Source organism: Kogia breviceps, chromosome 4 (genome assembly GCF_026419965.1).
Source record: "Kogia breviceps isolate mKogBre1 chromosome 4, mKogBre1 haplotype 1, whole genome shotgun sequence".
Lineage (NCBI taxonomy): Eukaryota > Metazoa > Chordata > Mammalia > Artiodactyla > Physeteridae > Kogia > Kogia breviceps.
This window is the reverse complement of record NC_081313.1, coordinates 60,819,676-60,845,541: the sequence shown is the minus strand read 5'-3', so window position 1 is coordinate 60,845,541 and position 25,866 is coordinate 60,819,676. Positions and strand designations below refer to the sequence as shown.

The following is a 25,866-nucleotide window of genomic DNA, read 5'->3' as shown; positions in this document are numbered from 1 at the left end:
TGCAGGTCTAGGGCACAAGCTGGGCATGCCTGGGGCAGAGCTGGGGGTCCTCTGCAACACAACATTCTGAGCAGCCTGGGTCAGGGGCCTCATGCTCAGGAGGGGAAAGCTGGAGGGCCAGAAGTGAAAACAAGCATTCCTGACTATATTAAACTAGGAACAGCCTCTGCTCATGAACCAATATTCCAAATTCACACTATCAGAGTCTTGAAGTCATTCATCTTATCTAGTATCTCTTAAACTTCAGAGTGAATTAGAAGCACCTGGAAAGCTTATTAAAACAGACTGCCCAGGCCCACCCCCCAAATTTCTGATTCTGTAGTCTGTTTTTGTAATTCTAACAAATTCCTGGGGCCACTGCTGCTCCAGGGAACCACACTTGGAGAACCACTGATCTAGTCTAACCTCTGGCCAGTGAGTGATCTCACTAGACAGCTTTTCCCACTGAAAGCTCAGTCTACTGCTATTTGATTACCTCCCATGGTGGTGAACTCACTACCTGATAAGGCTACAAACTTTGGTCAATTCTAATAATTCTTTCCTATATTGAGCCTAATCGGATCCCTTAAAACTTTTCACTGCTTTTGCCTTCAGGACCCAGTCCCTCCTTCCCTACTTGAAGCTTTCACAAAACTAAAGACCTATTCCTTCCCCCTTCTTACTCTCTGACACTCTATGTCCTTGTATCTTGTTTCAGGCACTTCTGACAGGTTTGGCCTTAAGCATTATTATTACAGTAAAGTTCTATTTTTCCCTAATCTTTACAACAATTTCAAGATTAAATAGTTTACTATAAAACAAAATACAGTCATTCCTTGTTATTCATGGGGGATTGGTTCTAGGACCACCCTCCTAGTTGTCCTCTGCTGTCATGGATATCAAAATCCACAGACGCTCAAGTCCCTTGTATAAAATGGCATAGTAGTATGAACCCTAAAAAGCTTATCTCAAAGCAAGGTTTCATTACTGCAAATTTGGCCAACTCAGCCCCTATTTCTGCCTCTTCTATCCCCAAATAAGTTACATGCGTGAAAGCGCTTTTAAAGCAGTGACTTCCAAATGCCCCGTCCCCATACTGATGTCAGGCTGTGACAACACTTATGTAGGTTTTCACTGATAGAAACAAGGTTTCAACTAAGGCAAACTGATTCATGTTAAATAGCTATTCTTCATTCAGAGATTATGTCCTTCCTATTTCCCAGGGCTGAAACAACCTTCCTGTCATGAGGGTGAGGTGGTGGTCAATGAAATTCCAAAGGCAGGAACCTCTGTTGTCTCGCTCTGGAAAGCCCTGTGCAAAATCCAGGTCAGATTGGTCTCAGTCTGCTCTCAACCAGCTTTTGTCCTGGAACACTGGTTAGTCAGAAAGCAGACCACTTCCTCTGAGCCTGGCTATGACCTTCTCCTGCTATAACCCCACTGAACAAGGGAATATTTTGGGGAGTTGCTCATTGGGTGGGCTGTGCTTCCTGACTTCACAAGAGAATGACTTCCTCTTACTGGACACGAGACACGTGCATCTATCTCCCTGAGGCTTCTCCGTGGCCTGTGTGTCACCCCCCCCCCCACAACCATGAGAACAGAGACCAGATGATCCAGTCCGATGGACACCACCAGCTGCAACCCCACACTCGCTCCAGGGCTCCAAGCCTGCCACTGGCTGCTGGCTTTTGAGAGTGCTGTGCTCCCCATATTCTAATGGCCAAGGCTTGGAGGAGAAATGAGAATGGGGGCCATACTGCAGCTGGGCTGGGGGTGGCAGTGGGGAGATCCCCTCTCCTTGGACCAGGCCAGCTTAGGAGGAGCTGGTGTAAAGCTGGGATCCTGGAAGCCTCCTTCCCCTATGTGAGTCCAACTCCTGGACCGTGCTTGCAGATGTCTGAAATTCGAGTTTCAGCCATGCATTTGGATTTCGACCTGGACCTCATGAAAAGGCAAAGCCTCAGGGGAACTGAGTTCTCATGTCTTCACTGGTATAAAGGGGTTGAGACAGGCTCTGAACCAGGGTTCAGGGGATGCCAGGAAGGCAAAGGGTGTTCAAAGAAGTATGTGCATGCGTGGAGGCGGGGGAGGCCTTCCAGAGGGCAGGGCAGATGGTCCCTGACCTAAGAAAGTGGAAAATTCAAGAAAGAAAATTATCTTTTAGAAATGAGGCTGGCAAATTTTTTCTGTAAAGGGCCAGAGAGTACATCTTTTAGGCTTTGCTGGCCACATGGTCTGTTGTACCTGCTCAACCCTGCTGTTGTAGAATGAAAGCAGCCTCGGGTGCTATGTAGAAAAGAATGTGGCTGTGAGCCAATAAAACTTTATTTACAAAACAGACCACATTTGGCCTGTAGGTTGTAGGCTTGTTGCCCTTTGTCCTAGATGACACCTAAAAAAATCCCAGCCAGCCTCCTTCAGTCCTGTGTTCTGTGCTTCTGCAGCACCTGTTTCACACCTCCCCACACTGTGCTCTAGAAATGTGTCCTGTTTATTTGTCTGTGGCCCCATAGCTTCTGGGGCAGAGACTTCGTGTCCCTGGCGCCAGCACGGAACAGGTGTTTAATACATATCTGGGGAGAAAATGTGTGACTGCTTCAGGGGGTGACAATGTTTACGGCAGACTAACCTCGCAGGGTATTTCCAGCCTTTTGGCAAAAAGCTACAGGGTTCACATAGGAAAAAAGATCTTTGCTGATGAAAAGCACCGCCAGCAGACAGCAGCCTGGCTTCCAATTTCATTCCTTGTTAAAATGCAAACCCATGGGTGGATTTTGACTTCAGGGCTAAACCCCAGAAAGCCACGCCACTACAACCTCCTGTAGACGGGCTGCTCCCACCCTCTAGGGAGCCCTTCCCATCACAGACCCATCACCATTCACTTCGGCCTCCTCTGATGAGAAGGAAAAACAGTGTGGCTGGCCAGAGATATAAAAATTCTTTGTTATTGGAAAATTTAAGTGCCTCTCTAGGCCAGTGCAGCACCATTAGGTGACGTCAATGGCTCAGGATATCTGAGCCCTGCGTTTCCACCCTTCTCAGAACAGCAGCTAATTTACGGCAATAAAGACATTTCTATTTAGAGCCTCAGAAAAGAGGAGGTGGCCCCTCTTCTTCTGTATCCCTGAGTACTGTGCTAAGGACTTGCCTGCTCTCCCTGTGAAGCAGGAAGAGTTTACAGGTGGCAGGAAGCCAGGACCGAGACATTCAAGTCCACTCCAGCTCACCAACAGCTTGAGGGCCTACTACACACCAGGCAGCATGGGCACACAAAGACAAGCACAGCCCAGGGACCCTGCTGGAGAGGAGAGGGCAGTGAGGCACACAAGTAGCCATCACGACGGTGGGCATGATACACAGCAAAGAAGGTACTTTGGGGGCTCGAGGAGGGAGACGGAACTTGATGTTTCTTGGGCTGGACCATGGAGGGCTGGTAGAATTTGGGCACATGGAGCTGCAGGGAAATGGTGACAGGAGATGGGGTCCATTCACTAAATGGGACAGCGGGGAAGGAGGAGGAGCAAGGCTAGGCTGGTGGGGGAGGCTCTGCTTGGTTTTGGACGTGGACTATATTCGACTCATTTCTGGACAGGCGTGAACAAGCCCAAGTGGGCCTGGGTCCTGCACTGATAGCAGTTGGTTTGCACTGCTTGGGTTCACTAGTTTCTCTCTAAAAAGCCATCAGAATGTCATGTGATTCTCCCGCTACCCATGTCACCTCTCATGTGGACCTCATTCTTCCTCCTGCAATGTCTAAACTTTGCTGCTGGGAGAATTTTTTTCCCATGAAAGTCAGTTCCCCTCCTTTCCCAGAGGTCTCCAAGGACTTGCCTCTCTGCAGGAGTTTATGTTATTAAGTGAAAATTTCCTGATTCCAGATGAAACACTCAGTGCTGAAGGAGGCATTTTATGTTGAACTAAATCTTACAAAAAAGTACATGATTCCTTTTGCTATTCTAGAATATTTTTCCAATATTCTTTAGAAAGAAGAACAAAGCTGGAGGTATCACACTCCCCAATTTCAAACTATGTTACAAACCTATAGTAATCAAGACAGTATGGTATTGGCATAAAAACAGACACATATTTATCTGCATAGATAGTTCAATGTATCTAATGATGTAGATCAATAGAGAGTCCAGACATAAACCCAAATATATACAGTCAATTAATTTATGACAAAGGAGCCAAGAATATACAAGGTGGAAAGAATAGTTTCTTCAGTAAATGGTGTTGGATTAAATAGCTACATGGAGGGCTTCCCTGGGGGTGCAGTGGTTGGGAGTCTGCCTACCAATGCAGGGGACACAGGTTCCATCCTTGGTCCGGGAAGATCCCACATGCCGTGGAGCAACTAAGCCTGTGTGCAACAACTACCGATCCTGCGCTCTAGAGCCCGCAAGCCACAACTACTGAGCCCACAGGCCACAACTACTGAAGCCTGCATGCCCAGAGCCCGTGCTCCGCAACAAGAGAAACCACTGCAATGAGAAGCCCGTGCACCACAACGAAGAGTAGCCCCCGCTTGCCACAACTACTGCAACTAGAGAAAGCCCGTGTGCAGCAACAAAGACCTGATGCAGCCAAAAATAAATAAACTAAATAAATAAATTTTTAAAAAATAGCCACATGGACAAGAATGAAACTGGATCATTATCTTACACTATACACAAAAATCTACTCAAAATGGATTAAAGTCTTGAACTTAAAATCTGAAATCATGAAATTCCTAGAAGAAACCCTAGGGGATAAACTCCTTGATGTTGGTCTTGCAGTGATTTTCTGACACCAAAAGCAAAGGCAACGAAACCAAATATAAACAATTGGGGCTACATAAAACTAAAATGCTTTGCATAGCAAAGAAAACCACCAACAAAATGAAAAGATATCCTACCAAATAGGAGAAAATATTTGCATATCATATGTCTGATAAGGGAGTTAGCATCTAAAAAAAAATAAAGAACTCATACAACTCAACAGCATAAAAATAAACAACCCAATTAAAAAATGGGTGGAGGATCTAAATAGACAGTTTTCCAAAGAAGACAAACAGATGGCCAACAGGTATACAAATAGGTATTCAACATCACTAGTTTTCAGGGAAATACAAATCAAAACCACAGTGAGATATAAACTCACACCTTTTAACATGGCTATTATCAAAAAGTAAAAAAATAACAAGCGTTGTCAAAGATGTAGACAAAAGGGAACCCTTGTGCACTGTTGGTGGGAATGTAAACTGGTGCAGCCACTATGGGAAACAGTATGGAAGTTCTTCAAAAAATTAAAAATGGAACTACCATATGATCCAGAAATTCCACTTTGGGGTATTTATCCAAAGGAAATAAAATCACTAACTCTAAAAGATATATGCAACCCCATACTCACTGCAGCATTATTTACAATAGCCAAGACATGGAAACAACCATGGATGGCTGAATGGAAGAAAATGTGGTATATACACATACAATGAAATATTATTTAGCCATAAGAAAGAAGGAAATCTTGCCATTTGCAACAACATGGATGGCCCTTGAGGGCATTACGGTAAGTGAAATAAATCAGATGGAGAAAGGCAAATACCATATGTTATCACTAATACGTGGAATCTAAAAAAACCCTCAAACTCATATACACAGACAACAGAACGGTGGTTGCCAGAGGTGGGGGTTGGGGGGTTGGGTAAAAGGGATGCAGGAGACTTCCCTGGTGGCGCAGTGGTTAAGAATCTGCCTGCCAACGCAGGGGACACGGGTTCGAGCCTTGGTCCGGGAAGATCCCACATGCCATGGAGCAATTAAGCCCATGCGCCACAACAGCTGAGCCTGCGCTCTAGAGCCCGCGAGCCACAACCACTGAAGCCCGCATGCCTAGAGCCCATGCTCTGCAACAAGAGAAGCCACCGCAATGAGAAACCCACGCACCGCAACAAAGAGTAGCCCCCGCTCGCCGCAACTACAGAAAGCCCGCACACAGCAACAAAGACCCAAGGCAGCCAAAAATAAATAAATAAATTTATTTTTTTTAAAAAAAGGGATGCAGGAGGTCAAAAAGTACAAACTTCCAGTTATAACGAATAAGTCCTGAGGATGTACTGTACAGCATAGACTATAGTCAATAATGCTATGTTGCATATTTGAAATTTGCTAAGAGTAGATATTAAAAGTTCTCAAAAAAATTTGTAACTACATATGGTGATGGATGTTAACTAGACTTACTGTGGTGATCATTTCATAGTATATACAAATACTGAGTCATTATTTTTTAAAAAAGCAGATGGACATGGATACCTTCGATAGGCTGAGACACCAGCTGGAAGCTCACTGCACTGAGTCTCCTCCCCTCTGGAGCTGCCTTCTCACTGGGAGGAGCCCAGGCATCTTGGGTCTGCCATGCCCCAGCTTACTTCCTTGCCTGGCCAGGCTTTCTCCTGATCCCACACCACTTCCCAAGCCTCTGACATGTTACACTAAAATGGATTATTCCCTGAAGCCCTTCATATCTTTGAGAGACACTGCCCCTTCTTTTAAAATCTTCATCTAAGTCAAAGGCCATGTTTGATAGATATTCAAAAATAAATCACTGGAGGTACACACACACACACACACACACACACACACACACACACACACACACACAGACTGGAATACTACTCAGCCATAAAAAAGAATGACATTTTGCCATTTGCAACAACATGGATGGACTTGGAGGGTTTCTTGCTAAGTGAAATAAGTCAGACAGAGACAGGTTGTATGATATCACTTATATGTGGAATCTAAAAAATAAAACAAATGAATGAACAGAAAAGAAACAGACTCAGATATAGAGAACTAGTGGTCACCAGAGGGTAGAGGGAAAGCGGGAGAGGAAAAATTGGGTAGGGAATTAAGAGGTGTAAACTACTATGTCTAAAATGAATAAGCTACACAGATATATAGTATAAAACAGGGAATATAGACAATAATTTATAATAACTATAAATGGACTATAACCTTTAAAAATTGCGAATAACTATGTTGCACTTCTGAAACATGTAATATGGCACATCAATTATACCTAAATAAAATAAATAGATCTGTATTAAAAATAGATCATTGGTAATTATGTTTGTTGAATACTTTTTAATCAACAAACTTTGAAGCATGAAGTGACAATACACAGTCCAGTACTAAAGTATAAACAAAAAAGAAAAAATATCACAGCAAGATCCTTTTTGACCCACCTCCTAGAGAAATGGAAATAAAAATAAACAAATGGGACCTAATGAAACTTAAAAGCTTTTTAGAACACAGGAAACCATAAACAAGATGAAAAGACAACCCTCAGAATGGGAGAAAATATTTGCAAACGAATCAACGGACAAAGAATTAATCTCCAAAATATATAAGCAGCTCATGCAGCTTAATATCAAAAAGACAAACAACCCAATCCACAAATGGGCAGAAGACCTAAATAGACATTTCTCCAAAGAAGACATACAGATGGCCAAGAAGCACATGAAAAGCTGCTCAACATCACTAATTATTAGAGAAATGCAAATCAAAACTACAGTGAGGTATCACCTCACACCAGTCAGAATGGCCATCTACAAACAATAAATGCTGGAGAAGGTGTGGAGAAAAGGGAACCCTCCTGCACTGTTGGTGGGAATGTAAATTGATACAGCCACTATGGAGAACAGTATGGAGGTTCCTTTAAAAACTACAAATAGAACTACCATGTGACCCAGCAATCCCACTACTGGGCACATACCCCAAGAAAACCATAATTCAAAAAGTGTCATGTACCACAATGTTCATTGCAGCTCTATTTACAATAGCCAGGACTTGGAAGCAACCTAAGTGTCCATCAACAGATGAATGGATAAAGAAGATGTGGCACATGTATACAATGAAATATTATTCAGCCTTAAGAAGAAATGAAATTGAGTTATTTGTAGTGAGGTGGATGGACCTAGAGTCTGTCACACAGACTGAAGTAAGTCAGAAAGAGAAAAAACAAACACTGTATGCTAACACATATATATGGAATCTTAAAAAAAAAAAAAAGGTTCTGAAGAACCTCGGGGCAGGACAGGAATAAAGACACAGACATAGAGAATGGACTCGAGGACACGAGAAGTGGGAAGGGTAAGCTGTGACGAAGTGAGAGAGTGGCATGGACATACACTACCAAATGTAAAATAGATAGCTAGTGGGAAGCAGCTGCATAGCACAGGGAGATCAGCTTTGTGACCATCTAGAGGGGTGGGATAGGGAGGGTCGGAGGGAGACACAAGAGGGAGGGGATATGGAGTTATATGTACACATATAGCTGATTCACTTTGTTGTACAGCAGAAACTAACACATTGTAAAGCAATTATATTCCAATAAGGATGTGAAAAAAAAAAGAAAAGTATCAATACTGTTGTTGTTCTCTATGATAAAACTACCTAAAAAAGTTCTTAAATACAGCAACTTACTAAAATTCTGTTACTTCAGAAAACACTCAAATATATTGTTCTACATGATATAATGGTTAAAAAAAAATCATAGTACTAATTATAAATGATTTTTGTTTTTGACATGAATTTATAGGGGTGAAATGCTCAAATGCATATATAATTTTCACTTAAGAAATTAAGGTAGCAAATTAGAACATTTTTTATTTGGAGGAAAAATTTTATGCTCTCATAAAATATATTGGTCCTGAGCTGCACAGTCACAAGCTAAATCGTAACTGACATGCGTTACTAATAAAGTGTATAGGCTTGCTGGGGAATTTTTTCTTTTACTATTTGTCTAACGGCCTAATTTTGCCATAAAGCTTCTTAATTGGCAACTACAGTAAGATAAGGAGAAAGACAAGTAGAGAACCGTGGTGAGAATGTAACGAACGCATGGTCAAGCCGACAAAGCAAGTGAAGCAAACTGAATACCATACCTGCTTATTTTTGTCAGTGGTACAACACAGTTTCTTGAGGGAGACAAAATGCCTAATTTTCCTAATAACATAAATAATCAGTTATTAGTGAGTCAGATATGAGATGATTCAACAAATTAGCAAATGAAAACATCAACAGAATCTTCAAGTAAAACTCCAGGGTCCATTCTAGGGCAGATTTTAAATTCCGACAAAACACAGTCTATCAAAGATGCATTTTTTTTCACACACAGCCCACACATGCCTTCAGAAACTGGGCTTCCCTTTTAATCATAGCTGGCTCAGAAACACTTCCCTAATAGGTACTACATTTTCTAACCAACTCCTGAGGCCTGGCTCCTAGATAGCATCAGGGATGGGATGAAATGTTACTCCAGACTTTAAATTAAAATGGGATTTAATTCTGCTGACACTAATACTTTTATAGTTTATATAGAAGGCAAAGACTCATTTGGACAATGACCAAAGTTCATGGTTGTTGTTTTTACATTTAATATTCCACATTCTTTCACAGCCCAGTCATCATAAATGATGGCATTTTTCAGGCACAGAAAAATCCTCTTATTTTAAGATCATGGACAGAATCTCAAAACAGCCTGGGGTCTTGCTCATTACCACAAGGACATCAGGAAAAGACAACAGGTGCCTTAGTCCTGCACAAAGATCAGCTCAAGGTAGATTTTCTACTGAGTGAAGCTAGAATTACAGAGAGCTATGTTAGATTTTATAGTAATTAATCTCTTCTCTCTGTGTCTCTGCTTCTGTCTCTCTGTCTCTCTTTGGTTCAGTTTTCTCTGGAGGACTCTGAAGAGTCCTGGTTATTCTGCAGTGAGCATCACTAAATAGGAAGAGGTAAAATTTCCCTACTTTTAGTAAGAATTTCCTCTGATAGCTCACTGGGGGAAAATATTGGGGGAAAAAAAATAACACTGTCTCTGGGCTCTAGAACTTCTTGCTTTTATCTGTCAAATCAGAAAGATCAGAAAAACTCATTCTGACAGAAATAACCAAACAATAACTCGGTCTCCTCCACCTTGTTACCTAATAATTCTGGTCACACACACACAGTGAATCTTAGCTTGAGAAGATGGTCTAAGGATAATGGCTGGAAACTATAATGTGATGGCCATCTGGCCTCAGAGCTCTGACCGCTGATGGAAATGGCCACGCGGAAGCCTGTGCGCTCAGGAAGGATTTGGGGGCTCTCTCTGTGTGCTCGAAACCCCTGGTCAGAGCTACCAGTGTCCCCACCATGCGGAGTGAAGCAAAGTGGCAGGAAACATGAGACAGTGGATTCTGAACAGAGGGGTGAAGAGTTTTGAAACTAACAAGTAAAATTGGAGTGGAAACAACCTACAGACACTTTGCTGACTACAGAACGTTTTCTAACCTCACAGTAAGAGTCACAGACAGGGCTCTCTTTTTCTGTTTATTCGTACCATAACCGCTCCTTTTCTTTTTCCAAAATGTCACCCAACGGCATGTGTCCCTTGTAAACCTGTACTATGGAGCTGGCTGGTTGACCTTCAGGTTTGTTTACAAAGGCTCCTCAGTGATGTACTGTTAGGGGGTCCTGTTTGGCTCCATAAACCTCACAAAATGTAACTGGGAGAAAGAAATGGAATTGCGCATTTTCCTTATCTCTCTGCAAATGAACAGGCTCCTCTGGTAACCTGAGACTCACATGGAATCAGATGTCTCAGCTTCTGGTCAGACACCTTTTTCTCCTAACCATGACCCCCAGGGTTCTCTCTTCCTTGTGGAACAAGCCCTGAGGACTGGAGAGAATCATCACAGAGCCGGTGCCTTAAGGAGAGAAGTTCGGCTCCCAGGTGGGGCTGAGGCAGCGAGCCCTGCTGTTCTGTGGTCTTTGTGATGACAGGGAAAGGCCTAGAAACTGAGCTCCCTGCGGCGTGGGGACAATGGACCCACAGACAATCAGGCGGAAGTGGACAGTCGGGGTGATGCTTCATAAAGCCCACAAGCAGAAGAAGAGCTTGTGTTGTTTTGGGGCTACTGCCGGCCACATGGAGGTGTCCTCGGCAGGTACTATGTACAGACCCAATCCTACTGTATTTGTGGGTCTAACACACTTGCATTTCCATATACAAACCCAAGGCCCACAGGAGCCCCTCAAAACAATAGCGTTTAAGAGTTGGCGCTCACCCTCCTTGGCCAATCACTGGAGTGATCTTCACATGCTGTTGGATGCTGTCCCCGGATTTCCGTCTGGCATAGTAAACCCCCTGCCACTCCTACATAAAGAGAGCTCTTAAAATCCTTCTGTCCAGGCATTCGGCGGCTCCTACAGAGGGTCTCATCAAGTTCAGCCATGAAGTTCCCACATGTTTTTGTTACATTCCACAAAATACCGCTCCACAGTTGCACCCACCGCGACGGTGACTATGTATGGCTCATTGTCACAGTGCACAGAGCCCACCAGAGCAACGAGCCCACCACCAGAGACGACCCCGCCCGGTTCTGGGACACTTGACCAGTGGGTGCCATTCCTGCTCTCAGCCCTGTGGGTGTAGGGGCACCAGGTCAAGGGATTCTTCTGAGGTCTTTCTCGAGATCTTTACAACAACCTGTGAGCTTGATATTACCACCCTTCATTTGCAGATAGGTAAACAGAGGCTCAGAAACGCTGACTAAAGTGCCCACGTGAGACAGTGAAAAACGTATCTCTTAACTTTCCTTGAATCCCATCATCTTTCTACTATCCTATTGGGCCTCCAGCCAAGCCTTCTCTGGGCTTAATCTGGCTCCTGGCAGTTTCCATGGATGAGACGAAGGGGAGTGTGAAGACTTGCTGTGGCCGGACTCTGAGGAACCGGCTAGGATAAAGAGCCCGGTGACCTCAAGGGGGAGCCTGTGGCACCTCCACTATTTCTGAGAGGAAGTGGTTGAATTAGACCTGAGATTCTTTGCAGCCTTTTCTTGCCCACACACTCACACAGGATGGCTAACTGGTATGCATGTTGGGGTCACCAGATGTGTGGCAGTACTCTTCAGGCAAATTTTTTGGAGGACTTGACAATGTCCTGTTTCCTTTTCGGTCTCACTGCTCCAATGTTCTTTTCTTTTACTAATTTTGGCCATGATATATAAGCCAAACACTTTATTTCTAAAAAATGGTCCCCCATTAAATAAATACAATGCTTATCTAACTACTTCACATCAGAGAAAGCATCTGAATGCTTAAAAGAAAATGCCCAGGCAGTTCCAGCTATGAGAGCAATGCTCCTCTGGAAAGGAAGGCTTGTGGAGAGATGCCCACTGCACCTGCCCACTGCCTTCATCTGCTGGGATGCGGTGGAGGTCGCTGGACAAACTGAACTGTGATGGGTAAAGAGAGCAGAATAAGGAAAAGCGATTGAAAACTGGGCCTGTAAGACATGTAAATACTAATATTAAATGCTCTTAGTCCCCCAAACACTGGATAAACTAAAAAATATAGAACAGCTCTCCTTAGAGATAGGTATGAAATCCCAGCCGTGACAGGTGAGATTCATTCATGTGAAGGAAGAAATTTCCTTATACAAGATCACCAGACTCTATACCATCAGGATAAGCACCAGGTTCACTTGCTATCCGAAATTAACTCAAAGGTTAACTCATCTTGCAAACATAAAAGATTTTTCACTTAATTGGAATGTTATTAAAGAAGCCAACGTTAAAGATGTGACATAAAAACTCACAGAAGAAAAATTGCATTGGGGAAGGGTTTGTGGACTGCTTTGGTTTCACCCACCTTGCCCTTTTTTTTTTTTTTTTTTTTTTTTTCTCACCTTGCCCTTCTTGATGCAGGTGTTGATGGTGTCAAGAAGGTCCGCCCTGTTCTTGTCACTTTTGGGCAGCTCGGCGAGTTCTTTCCCCAGGAGCTCACCTTTGTGGTAGCCCATCATCCTTTCAAAGGCTGGGTTGACATACTGTGAACGGGAAGTGGTTAAAGGTCAGGGCAGGGTGCTGTGTGCCTCGCAGGAATGCTTGTTGGGACCCATCCCCCCAGCCCCAAATGCCCCCGGAATAGGTGCTTCCCTCCTGAGCAGCAACGCGTTCATTCAACTGCCATCCCAGCACCCTGGGCCCTCTGGGAAATTGGAAGAAATTCTTCAGAAGAAAAAGAGCAAGAAGCTTTTATCTGCTAGTGCCAGCCTCCAATGGGCCTGATTCATCACCTACCACCCATGAAATAAGAAAAAACTCAGAAAAAAAGAACAAATAAAAAGTAACTAGAACTCCATTCAACAGATTGTGGCTTCTATTAGTCACATCTCTACAAAGAAGCAATTCGATCTCTCATGTCTAGATATTATTAATAGATAATTGTCACTGTCTGTTAACCAATGCTCTAGCTTGGGGCCGCTTCTGGTCTAACTGAAGAATAAATTAACTTAAAAGCCTTGGGCAGGAGGCAGCAGCCCTTTCAGCGCTGGCGTGAGGCGAGGCACCATCCCCCATCACCCCCCACTCCCCGGCAACACACACACAGCTTGGTACATGCTGGGACCAGCAGACTCAGAGGTTTCTTTCCAAAATTCTGCCCAGGGCCCTGGAATTTAGAGCTATCACCTTGGCTGGTTCCTGGATGCTATCCCCACCTTCCAATTTCTTCTCAAAGAACAGAGTCACCAGATGAGCAGCTGAGTGGAGGGAACAAGTGACAAAGAATGTGGGGAAAACATGAGCGCACTGTATCTAGGTCACAGATTTCTTTGGGCATAACTGATATCCATCTGCTGTTTCAGAAACGGTCTTGCAAACTGTAATCACTCTTGCCCTCCACGGGGAGGACAGCAGTGAGGAATCGAGTGATGCAGGGACATTTGGGGGGCTACTCTCTGGCGAACACAGCTTCTGCTAGTACAATTACCCCTGGGAAGTGGATGAGTCGGGAGGTTGCTCTGGGGCCCTTGTCACCAGGCCTTATGGGGGTCGCCGAAGAGGAGGGGGTGGTGATATTGTCTTCACTAATCTCCTATCACTTCACGTGGTAGTCACTGTCCTCCCTGGGCTGGGCCGCGGGACCCCTGCTCACCAGCTCAGCCCCACAGTGCCCTGGCCCAGACATGCATGCAGCTGAGCAGTGCATGCTTGTCTCCCACATCTGGGCATCTGCCCAGTTGCTCTCTGCTTAGAAAGCCCTTCCCCATCTCCTGGTCACGTCAACCCCAACTTTTCCCTCCCCTCCTCCAGCAAGCTGTCCTTGAGCCCCTGCCCAGTCTGAGTCTGTGCCACTCCTACAACTCCCACTCTCTCCTATGCAGGCTTCTGGTGACTTATTACACTGAATCTATATTTTTCTCTCTCTCTCTCTCTCTCTCTCTCTCCCCACCACTAGACATGAAAATCCTCAAGGGCAAAGGCTACTTTGGATTTATCTTTGGATATTCAGGACTGTTGAGTAAATATCTGAGGAATGATAATATTTGAGAATGTACTGTTTTCCTTATTTGTTGGCTAAATTCTCAAACATTTTCACATGTGTTTATTCTGCTTTTGCTACTAGGTTGCAAATATGGGTAGAAATCATAGCTCTATTTTCATGCCAGGTGACCTCACAATGCAGCAGGTACTCTAGGACATGGGTTATGGAGCCAAGGAACCCAAGTTCAAATCCTGGCTCTGCCCATTACTAGCTTCATGACTTGTGGGCAGGTTGCTTATCTTCCCTGGTCCTCAATTTCCTCATGTGTAAAATGGCTACAACAGTAGTACCTGGTTCATAGAATTGTTTTAAGAAATAAATGAGTATGTATAAAATGCTTACTGCTGGGACTTCCCTGGTGGCACAGTGGTTAAGAATACACCTGCCAGGAGATCATCAAGATGGCAGAAGAGTAAGAGGCGGAGATCACCTTCCTCCCCACAAATACATCAGAAATACATCTACATGTGGAGCAACTCCTACAGAACACCTACTGAACGCTGGCAGATCTCAGACCTCCCAAAAGGCAAGAAACCTCCCACGTACCTGGGGAGGGCAAAAGAAAAAAGAAAAAACAGAGACAAAAAAATAAGGACGGGACCTGCACCAGTGGGAGGAAGCTGTGAAGGAAGAAAAGTTTCCACACACTAGGAAGCCCCTTCACTGGCGGAGACGGGGAGTGGCAGGGGGAAGCTTCGGAGCCACGGAGGAGAGCGCAGCGACAGGGGTGTGGAGGGCAAAGTGGAGAGATTCCCGCACAGGGGATCGGTGCTGACCAGCACTCACCAGCCTGAGAGGCTTGTCTGCTCAGCCACTGTGGCAGACGGGGGCCAGGAGCTGAGGCTTTTAAGTTTCCTTAGGTCTCATTTGTTTATTTTTGTTTTTATTTCCATTACTCTAGGAGGTGGATCAAAAAAGATCTTGCTGTGATTTATGTCAAAGAGTGTTCTGCCTATGTTTTCCTCTAAGAGTTTTATAGTGTCCGGTCTTACATTTAGGTCTCGAATCCATTTTGAGTTTATTTTTGTGTATGGTGTTAGGGAGTGTTCTAATTGGATTCTTTTACATGGAGCTGTCCAGTTTTCTCAGAACCACTTATTGAAGAGACTGTCTTTTCTCCATTGTATATCCTTGGCTCCTTTCTCATAAATTAGTTGACCATAGGTGCATGGGTTTATCTCTGGGCTTACTATCTTGTTCCATTGATCTATGTTTCTGTTTTTGTGCCAGTACCATATTGCCTTGATTACTGTAGCTTTGTAGTATAGTCTGAAGTCAAGGAGTATGATTCCTTAAGCTCCGTATTTTTCCCTCAAGACTGCTTTGGCTATTCAGGGTCTTTTGTGTCTCTATACAAATTTTAAGATTTTTTGTTCTAGTTCCAAAAAAAATGCCCTTGGTAATTTGATAGGGATTGCATTGAATCTGTAGATTGCTTTGGGTAGCATAGTCATTTTCACAATATTGATTCTTCCAATGTAAGAACATGGTATATCTCTCCATCTGTTGGTATCATCTTTACTTTCTTTCATCAGTGTCTTATAGTTTTCTGCATACAGGTCTTTTGTCTCCCTAAGTAGGTTTATTCCCAGGTATCTTATTCTTTTTGTTGCAATGGTAAATGGGAGTGTTTCCTTAATTTCCCTTTCAGATTTTTTCATCATTAGTGTATAGGAATGCAAGATATTTCTGTGCATTAATTTTGTATCCTACAACTTTACCAAATTCATTGATTCGCTCCAGTAGTTTTCTGGTGGCATTTTTAGTATTCTCTATGTATAGTATCATGTCATCTGCAAACAATGACAGTTTTACTTCTTCTTTTCCAATTTGTATTCCTTTTATTTCTTTTTCTTCTCTGATTGCCGTGGCTACAACTTCCAAAACTGTGTTGAATAATAGTGGTGAGAGTGGATATCCTTGTCTTGTTCCTGATATTAGTGGAAATGGTTTCAGTTTTTCACCATTGAGAATGATGTTTGCTGTGGGTTTGTCGTATATGGCCTTTATTATGTTGAGGTAGGTTCCCTCTGTGCCCACTTTCTGGAGAGTATTTATTATAAATGGGTGTTGAATTTTGTCGAAGGCCTTTTCTACATCTATTGAAATGATCATATGGTTTTTATTCTTCAGTTTGTTAATATGGTTTATCACAATTGATTCATTTGCGTATACTGAAGAATCCTTGCATCCCTGGGATAAATCCCACTTCATCATGGTGTATGATCCTTTTAATGTGTTGTTGGATTCTGTTTGCTAGTATTCTGTTGAGGATTTTTGCATCTATATTCATCAGTGATATTGGTCTGTAATTTTCTTTGCAGTATCTTTGTCTAGTTTGGGTATCAGGGTGATGGTGGCCTCAAAGAATGAGTTTGGGACTGTTTCTTCTTCTGCAATTTTTTGGAAGAGTTTGAGAAGGATGGTGTTAGCTCTTCTCTAAATGTTTGATAGAATCCACCTGTGAAGCCATCTGGTCCTGGACTTTTGTTTGTTGGAAGATTTTTAAATACAGTTTCAATTTCATTACTTGTGATTAGACTGTTCATATTTTCTATTTCTTCCTGGTTCAGTCTTGGAAGATTATACCTTTCTAAGAATTTGTCCATTTCTTCCAGGTTATCCATTTTATTGGCATTGAGTTGCTTGTAGTAGCCTCTTAGGATGCTTTGTATTTCTGCAGTGTTTTGTGATTTCTCCTTTCTCATTTCTAATTTTACTGATTTGAGTCCTCTCCCTCTTTTTCTTGATGAGTCTGGCTAATGGTTTATCAATTTTGTTTATCTTCTCAAAGAACCAGCTTTTGGTTTTATTGATCTTTGCTGTTGTTTTCTTTGTTTCTATTTCATTTATTTCTGCTCTGATGTTTATGAGTTCCTTTCTTCTGCTAACTTCGGGGTGTTTTTTTTTGTTCTTCTTTCTCTATTTCCTTTAGGTGTAAGGTTAGATTGTTTATTTGAGATTTTTCTTGTTTCTTGAGGTAGGCTTGTATAGCTATAAACTTCCCTCTTAGAACTGCTTTTGCTTCATCGCATAGGTTTTGGATTGTCGTTTTTCCATTGTCATTTGTTTTTAGGTATTTTTTAATTTCCTCAGTGATCTCTTGGTATTAACGTATTGTTTAGCCTCCATGTGTTTCTGTTTTTTACGTTTTTTTCCCCTGTAATTCATTTCTAATCTCATAGCACTGCGGTCAGAGAAGATGCTTGATATGATTTCAATTTTCTTAAATTTACTGAGGCTTGATTTTTGACCCAAGATGTGATCTATCCTGGAGAATGTTACATGCACACTTGAGAAGAAAGTGTAATCTGCTGTTTTCAGATGGAATGTCCTATAGATATCAATTAAATCTATCTGGTCTATTGTGTCATTTAAAGCTTCTGTTTCCTTATTTATTTTCATTTCGGATGATCTGTCCACTGGTGTCAGTGAAGTGTTAAAGTCCCCCACTCTTATTGTGTTACTGTTGATTTCCTCTTTTATAGCTGTTAGCAATTGCCTTATGTATTGAGGTGCTCCTGTACTGGGTGCATATATATATATATAATTGTTATATCTTCTTCTTGGATTGATCCCTTGATCATTATGTAGTGCCCTTCCTTGTCTCTTGTAACAGCCTTTATTTTAAAGTCTATTTTATCTGATATGAGTATTGCTACACCAGCTTTCTTTTGATTTCCATTTGCATGGAATATCTTTTTCCATCCCCTCACTTTCAGTCTGTATGTGTCCCTAGGTCTGAAGTGGGTCTCTTGTAAACAGCATATATATGGGTCTTGTTTTTGTATTCACTCAGCAAGCCTGTGTCTTCTGATTGGAGCATTTAATCCATTCACGTTTAAGGTAATTATCAATATGTATGTTCCTATGACCATTTTCATAACCGTTATGGGTTTGCTTTTGTAGGTCCTTTTCTTCTCTTGTGTTTCCCACTTAGAGAAGTTCCTTTAGCATTTGTTCTAGAGTTGCTGTGGTGGTGCTGAATTCTCTTAGCTTTTGCTTGTCTGTAAAGCTTTTGATTTCTCCATCAAATCTGAATGAGATCCTTGCCGGGTAGAGTAACCTTGGTTGAGGTTCTTCCCTTTCTTCATTTTAAGTATATCATGCCACTCCCTTCTGGCTTGTAGAGTTTCTGCTGAGAAATCAGCTGTTAACCTTATGGGAGTTCCGGTGTATGTTATTTGTCGTTTTTCCCTTGCTGCTTTCAATAATTTTTCTTTGTCTTTAATTTTTGCCAGTTTGATTACTATGTGCCTTGGTGGGTTTCTCCTTGGGTTTATCCTGTATGGGACTCACTGTGCTTCCTGGACTTGGGAGGCTATTTCCTTTCCCATTTTAGGGAAGTTTTCAACTATAATCTCTTAAACTATTTTCTCTGGTCCTTTCTCTCTTTTCCTTCTGGGACCCCTATAATGTGAATGTTGTTGCGTTTAATGTTGTCCCAGAGGTCTCTTAGGCTGTCTTCATTGCTTTTCATTCTTTTTTCTTTATTCTGTTCTGCAGCAGTGAATTCCACCATTCTGACTTCCAGGTAACTTATCCATTCTTCTGCCTCAGTTATTCTGCTATTGATTCCTTCTAGTATAGTTTTCATTTCAGGTATTGTACTGTTCATCTCTGTTTGTTTGTTCTTTAATTCTTCTAGGTCTTTGTGAAACATTTCTTGCATCTTCTCAAACTGTGCCTCCATTCTTCTTCTGAGGTCCAGGATCATCTTTACTATCATTATTCTGAATTCTTTTTCCTGGAAGGTTGTTTTTCTCCATTTCATTTAGTTGTTTTTCTTGGATATTATCTTGTTCCATCATCTGGTACATAGCCCTCTGCCTTTTCATCTTGTCTATCTTTCTGTGAATGTGGCTTTTGTTCCACAGGCTGCAGGATTGTAGTTTTTCTTGCTTCTGCTGTCTGCCCTCTGGTGGATGAGGCTCTCTAAGAGGCTTCTGTAAGTTTCCTGATGGGAGGGACTGGTGGTGGGTAGAGCTGATTGTTGCTCTGGTGGGCAGAGCTCAGTAAAACTTTAATCCGCTTGACTGTCCATGGGTGTAGCTGGGTTACCTCCCTGTTGGTTGTTTGGCCTGAGGCAACCCAACACTGGAGCCTACCTAGGCTCTTTGGTGGGGCTAATGACAGACTCTGGGAGAGCTCACACCAAGTACTTCCCAGAACTTCTGATGTCAGTGTCCCTGTCCCCAAGGGGAGCCACAGCCATCCCCCCACTGGCCTCTGCAGGAGACCCTCCAACACTAGCAGGTAGGTCTGGTTCAGTCTCTCCTGGGGTCACTGCTCCTTCCCCTGGGTCCTGGTGCGCACACTACTTTGTGTGTGCCCTCCAAGAGTGGAGTCTCTGTTTCTCCCAGTCCTGTCGAAGTCCTGCAATCAATTCCCACTAGCCTTCAAAGTCTGATTCTCTAGGAATTCCTCCTCCTGTTGCTGGACCCCGAGGTTGGGAAGCCTGACATGGGGCTCAGAACCTTCACTCCAGTGGGTGGACTTCTGTGGTATAAGTGTTCTCCAGTCTGTGAGTCACCCACCCAGCAGTTATGGGATTTGATTTTAATGTGATTGCGCCCCTCCTACCATCTCATTGTGGCTTCTCCTTTGTCTTTGGATGTGGGGTATCTTTTTTGCTGAGTTCCAGTGTCTTCCTGTCAATGATTGTCCAGCAGCTAGTTGTGATTCTGGTGTTCTCGCAAGATGGAATGAGAGTACGTCCTTCTACTCTGCCATCTTCTTTTTCATTTATTTCTAATTTGATCTTTATGATTTCTTTCCTTCTGCTAACTTTGGGTTTTTTTCTTCCTCTTTCTCCAATTGCTTTAGGTGTACGGTTATGCTGTTTATTTGAGTTCCTCCTCTCTTTGGAAGAAACAATATATGTTTTTTTTCCTCTTTCTCTTTTTCTGAGTGTGTATGTGTATGCTTCTGTGTGTGATTTTGTCTGTATAGCTTTGCTTTTACCATGTGTCCTAGGGTTCTGTCTGTCCATTTTTTCTTTTTTTTTTTTTACATAGTTTTTAGTGCTTGTTATCATTGATGGATTTGTTTTTTTGCTTTGGTTGCTCACTTCATTCTTTCTTTTTTCTTTTTTAAATTACTTTTAAACTCTTTTATTTTTAATAATTCTTTTAATAACTTTTATTTATTTATTTATTTATTTATTTTTTCTTTATTTATTTCTCCCTTCTATTCTGAGCTGTCTGGATGACAGTGTCTTGGTACTCCACCCGGGTGTCAGGCCTGTGCCTCTAAGGTGGGAGAGCCGAGTTCAGGACATTGGTCCACCAGAGACCTCCCAGCTCCACGTAATATCAAACGGTGAAAATCTCCCACAGATCTCCATCTCCACGCCAAGACCCAGTTCCACTCAACAACCAGCAAGCTACAGTGCTGGACACCCTATGCCAAACAACTAACAAGAGAGGAACACAACCCCACCCACTAGCAGAAAGTCTGCTTAAAATAATAATAAGGTCACAGACACTCCAAAACATAATACCAGACGCAGACCTGCCCAGCAGAAACACAAGACCCAGCCTCATCCACCAGAACACAGGCAATAGTCCCCTCCACCAGGAGGCCTACACAACCCACTGAATCAACATCACCCAGAGGGGGCAGACACCAAAAACAATGGGAACTACGACTACAGCCTGTGAAATGGAGACCCCAAACACGGTAAGTTAAACAAAATGAGAAGACAGAGAAACACACAGCAGATGAAGGAGCAAGGTAAAAATCCACCAGACCAAACAAATGGAGATGAAACAGGCAGTCTACCTGAAAAATAATTCAGAGTAATGATTGTAAAGATGATCCAAAATCTTGGAAATAGAATGGAGAAAATACAAGAAACATTTAACAAGGACCTAGAAGAAGTAAAGAGCAAACAAACAATGATGAACAACATAATAAATGAAATTAAAAATTCTCTAGAAGGAATAAATAGCAGAATAACCAAGGCAGAAGAAAGGATAAGTGACCTAGAGGATAAAACAGTGTAAATAACTACCACAGAGCAGAATAAAGAAAAAAGAATGAAAAGAATTGAGGACAGTCTCAGAGACCTCTGGGACAACATTAAACGCACCAGCTTTCAAATCAAAGGGGTCCCAGAAGAAGAGGAGGAAAAGAAAGGGACTGAGAAAATATTTGAAGAGATTATAGTTGAAAACGTCCCTAATATAGGAAAGGAAATAGTTAATCAAGTCCAGGAAACACAGAGAGTCCCAGACAGGATAAATCCAAGGAGAAACACAACAAGACACACATTAATCAAACTATCAAAAGTTAAATACAAAGAAAAATTATTTAAAGCAGCAAGGGAAAAACAACAAATAACACACAAGGGAATCCCCATAAGGTTAACAGCTGATCTTTCAGCAGAAACTCTACAACCCAGAAGGGAGTAGCAGAACATATTTAAAGTGAAGAAAGGGAAAAACTTACAACCAAGATTACTCTACCCAGCAAGGATCTCATTCAGATTCAACAGAGAAATTAAAACGTTTACAGACAAGCAAAAGCTAAGAGAATTCACCACCACCAAACCAGCTTTAAAACACATGTTAAAGGAGCTTCTCTAGGCGGGAAACACAAGAGAAGGAAAAGACCTACAAGAACAAACTGAAAACAATTAAGAAAATGGTAATATGAACATACATATCGATAATCACCTTAAATTAAATGCTCCAACCAAAAGACACACACTGCTGAATGGATACAAAAACAAGACCCATATATATGCTGTCTACAAGAGACCCAGTTCAGACCTAGGGACACATACAGACTGAAAGTGAGGGGATGGAAAAAGATATTCCATGCAAATGGAAATCAGAAGAAAGCTGGAGTAGCAATTCTCATATAAGACAAAATAGAATTTAAAACAAAGACTATTACAAGAGACAAAGAAGAACACTACATAATGATTAAGGGATCAATCCAAGAAGAAGATATAACAATTGTAAATATTTATGCACCCAACATAGGAGCACCTCATTACATAAGGTAAATGTTAACAGCCATAAAAGGGGAAATTGACAGTAACAAAATCACAATAGGGGCCCTTTAACACCCTACTTTCACCAATGGACAGATCACCCAAATGAAAACAAATAAAGACAAGCTTTAAATGATACATTAAACAAGATGGACTTCATGACATTTGTAGGACATTCCATCCAAAAAGAAAAGAATACACTTTCTTCTCAAATGCTCATGGAACATCTTCCACGATAGACCATATCTTGGGTCACAAATCAAGCCTTGGTAAATCTAAGAAAACTGAAAACATATCAAGTGTCTTTTCCAACCACAATGCTATGAGAGTAGATATCAATTACAAGAAAAAATCTGTAAAAAATACAAACACATGGAGGCTAAACAATACACTAGCTAATAACCAAGAGATCACTGAAGAAATCAAAGAGGAAATAAAAAAACACCTAGAAACAAATGATAACAAAAACATGACGACCCAAAACCTATGGGATGCAGCAAAAGCAGTTCTAAGAGGGAAGTTTATAGCAATACAATCCTACCTTAAAAACAGGAAACATCTCGAATAAACAACCTAACTTTGCACCTAAAGCAATTAGAGAGAGAAGAACAAAAAACCCCCAAATTTAGCAGAAGGAAAGAAATCATAAAGATCAGATCAGAAATAAATGAAAAAGAAAAGAAGGAAACAATAGCAAAGATCAATAAAAGTAAAAGCTGGTTCTTTGAGAAGATAAATAAAATTGATAAACCATTAGCCAGACTCATCAAAAAAAAAAAAAGAGAGAAGACTCAAATCAGTAGAATTAGAAATGAAAAAGGAGAGGTAACAACTGACACTGCAGAAATACAAAAGATTATTAGAGATTACTGTAAGCAACTGAATGCCAATAAAATGGAGAACCTGGAAGAAATGGACAAATTCTTAGAAATGCACAACCTGCCAAGACTGAACCAGGAAGAAATAGAAAATATGAACAGACCAATCACAAGCACTGAAATTGAAACTGTGATTTAAAATCTTCCAACAAACAAAAGCCCAGGACCAGATGGCTTCACAGGCGAATTCCATCAAACATTTAGAGAAGAGCTAACACCTATCCTTCTCAAACTCTTCCATAGCATAGCAGACGGAGGAACACTCCCAAACTCATTTGACGAGGCCGCCATCACCCTGATACTAAAATCAGACAAAGATGTCACAAAGAAAGAAAACTACAGGGCAATATCACTGATGAACATAGATGCAAAAATCCTCAACAAAATACTAGCAAACAGAATCCAACAGCACATTAAAAGGATCATATATCACAGCAGAGTGGGGTTTATCCCTGGAATGCAAGGATTCTTCATTATACGCAAATCAATCAATGTGATACACCATATTAACAAAATGAAGGAGAAAAACCATATGATCATCTCAATAGATGCAGAGAAAACTTTTGAAAAAATTCAACACCCATTTATGATAAAAACCTTCCAGAAAGTAGGCACAGAGGGAACTTACCTCAACATAAGAGGGTCATATATGACAAACCCACAGCCAACATTATCCTCAATGGTGAAAAACTGAAACCATTTCCATTAAGATCAGGAACAAGATAAGGTTGCCCATTCTAACCACTATAATTCAACATTGTTTTGGAAGTTTTAGCCACAGCAATCAGAGAAGAAAAAGAAATAAAAGGAACCCAAATCAGAAAAGAAAAAGTAAAGCTGTCACTGCTTGCAGATGACATGATACTATACACAGAGAATCCTAAGGATGCTACCAGAAAACTACTAAAGCTAATCAATGAATTTGGTAAAGTAGCAGGATACAAAATTAATGCACAGAAATCTCTTGGATTCCCATACACTAATGATGAAAAATCTGAAAGAGAAATTAAGGAAACACTCCCATTTACTACTGCAACAAAAAGAATAAAATACCTAAAATACCTAGGAATAAACCTACCTAAACAGACAAAAGACCTGTGTGCAGAAAACTATAAGACACTGATGATGAAATTAAAGATGATACAAATAGATGGAGAGATATACCATGTTCTTGGATTGGAAGAATCAACATTGTGAAAATGACTCTACTACCCAAAGCAATCTACAGATTCAGTGCAATCCCTATCAGACGACCACTGGCATTTTTCACAGACCTAGAACAAAAAAAAAATCACAATTTGTATGGAAACACAAAAGACCCCAAACAGCTAAAGCAATCTTGAGAAAGAAAAACGGAGCTGGAGGAATCAAGTTCCCTGACTTCAGACTATACTACAGACCTACAGTAATCAAGAGAGTTAGGTACTGGCACAAAAACAGAAATACAGATCAATGGAACAGGATAGAAAGCCCAGAGATAAACCCACGCACATATGGTCACCTTATTTTTGATAAAGGAGGCAAGAATATACAGTGGAGAAAAGACAGCCTCTTCCATAAGTGGTGCTGGGAAAACTGGACAGCTACATTTAAAAGCATGAAATTAGAACACTCCCTAACATCATACACAAAAATAAACTCAAAATGGATTAAAGACTTAAATGTAAGGCCAGACATTATAAAACTCTTAGAGGAAAACATAGAAGACTCTATGACATAAATCACAGCAAGATCCTTTTTGTCCCACCTCCTAGAGAAATGGAAATAAAAACAAAAATAAACAAATGGGACCTAATGAAACTTAAAAGTTTTTTAGAGCAAAGGAAACCATAAACAAGACAAAAGACAACCCTCAGGATGGGAGAAACTATTTGCAAGCAAAGCAACTGACAAAGGATTAATCTCCAAAATTTACAAGCAGCCCATGCAGCTCAATATCAAAAACACAAACAACCCAATCCAAAAATGGACAGTAGACCTAAATAGAACATTTCTCCAAAGAACATATACAGACTGCCAACAAACACATGAGAGGGTGCTTAACATCACTAATCATTAGAGAAATGCAAATCAAAACTACATTGAGGTATCACCTCACACCAGTCAGAATGGCCATCATCAAAAAATCTATAAACAATAAATGCTGGAGAGGGTGTGGAGAAAAGGGAATCCTCTTGCACTGTTGGTGGGAATGTAAATTGATACAGCCACTATGGAGAACAGTATGGAGGTTCCTTAAAAAACTAAAAATAGGACTACCATACAACCCAGCAATCCCACTACTGGGCACACCAAGAAAACCATAATTCAAATGAGTCATGTACCACAATGTTCATTGTAACACTATTTACAATAGCCAGGACATGGAAGCAACCTAAGTGTCCATCGATAGATGAATGGATAAAGAAGATGTGGTATATATATATATATATATATATATATATATATATATATATATATATATATATATACAATGGAATATTAGCCATAAGAAGAAACGAAATTGAGTTATTTGTAGTGAGGTGGATGGACCGTGAGTCTGTCACACAGACTGAAGTAAGTCAGAAAGAGAAAAACAAATACTGTATGCTCACACATACATATGGAATCAGAAAAAAAAAAAGTTTTGAAGGACCTAGGAGCAGGACGA

The 25,866-nt window shown here is 41.4% G+C and overlaps 1 protein-coding gene across 12 annotated transcripts in view; it reads right to left on the bottom strand.

Annotated features, from left to right (window-relative positions):
* The window catches only part of PDE8B (phosphodiesterase 8B), a 357,518-nt gene that overhangs the window by 94,249 nt on the left and 237,403 nt on the right, over nucleotides 1-25,866 (bottom strand). For 9 of the 12 annotated variants that reach the window (XM_067031182.1, XM_067031183.1, XM_067031180.1 and 6 more), the window contains exons 8-10: nucleotides 12,697-12,837; nucleotides 11,072-11,160; nucleotides 8,906-8,966 (exon numbers count right to left, since the gene is read on the bottom strand). In XM_067031182.1, coding sequence (XP_066887283.1) covers nucleotides 8,906-8,966; nucleotides 11,072-11,160; nucleotides 12,697-12,837 — 291 coding nt within the window. The remainder of the gene's footprint in view (nucleotides 1-8,905; nucleotides 8,967-11,071; nucleotides 11,161-12,696; nucleotides 12,838-25,866) is intronic. The other 3 variants (XM_067031188.1, XM_067031187.1, XM_059061379.2) reach the window with 1 other exon arrangement.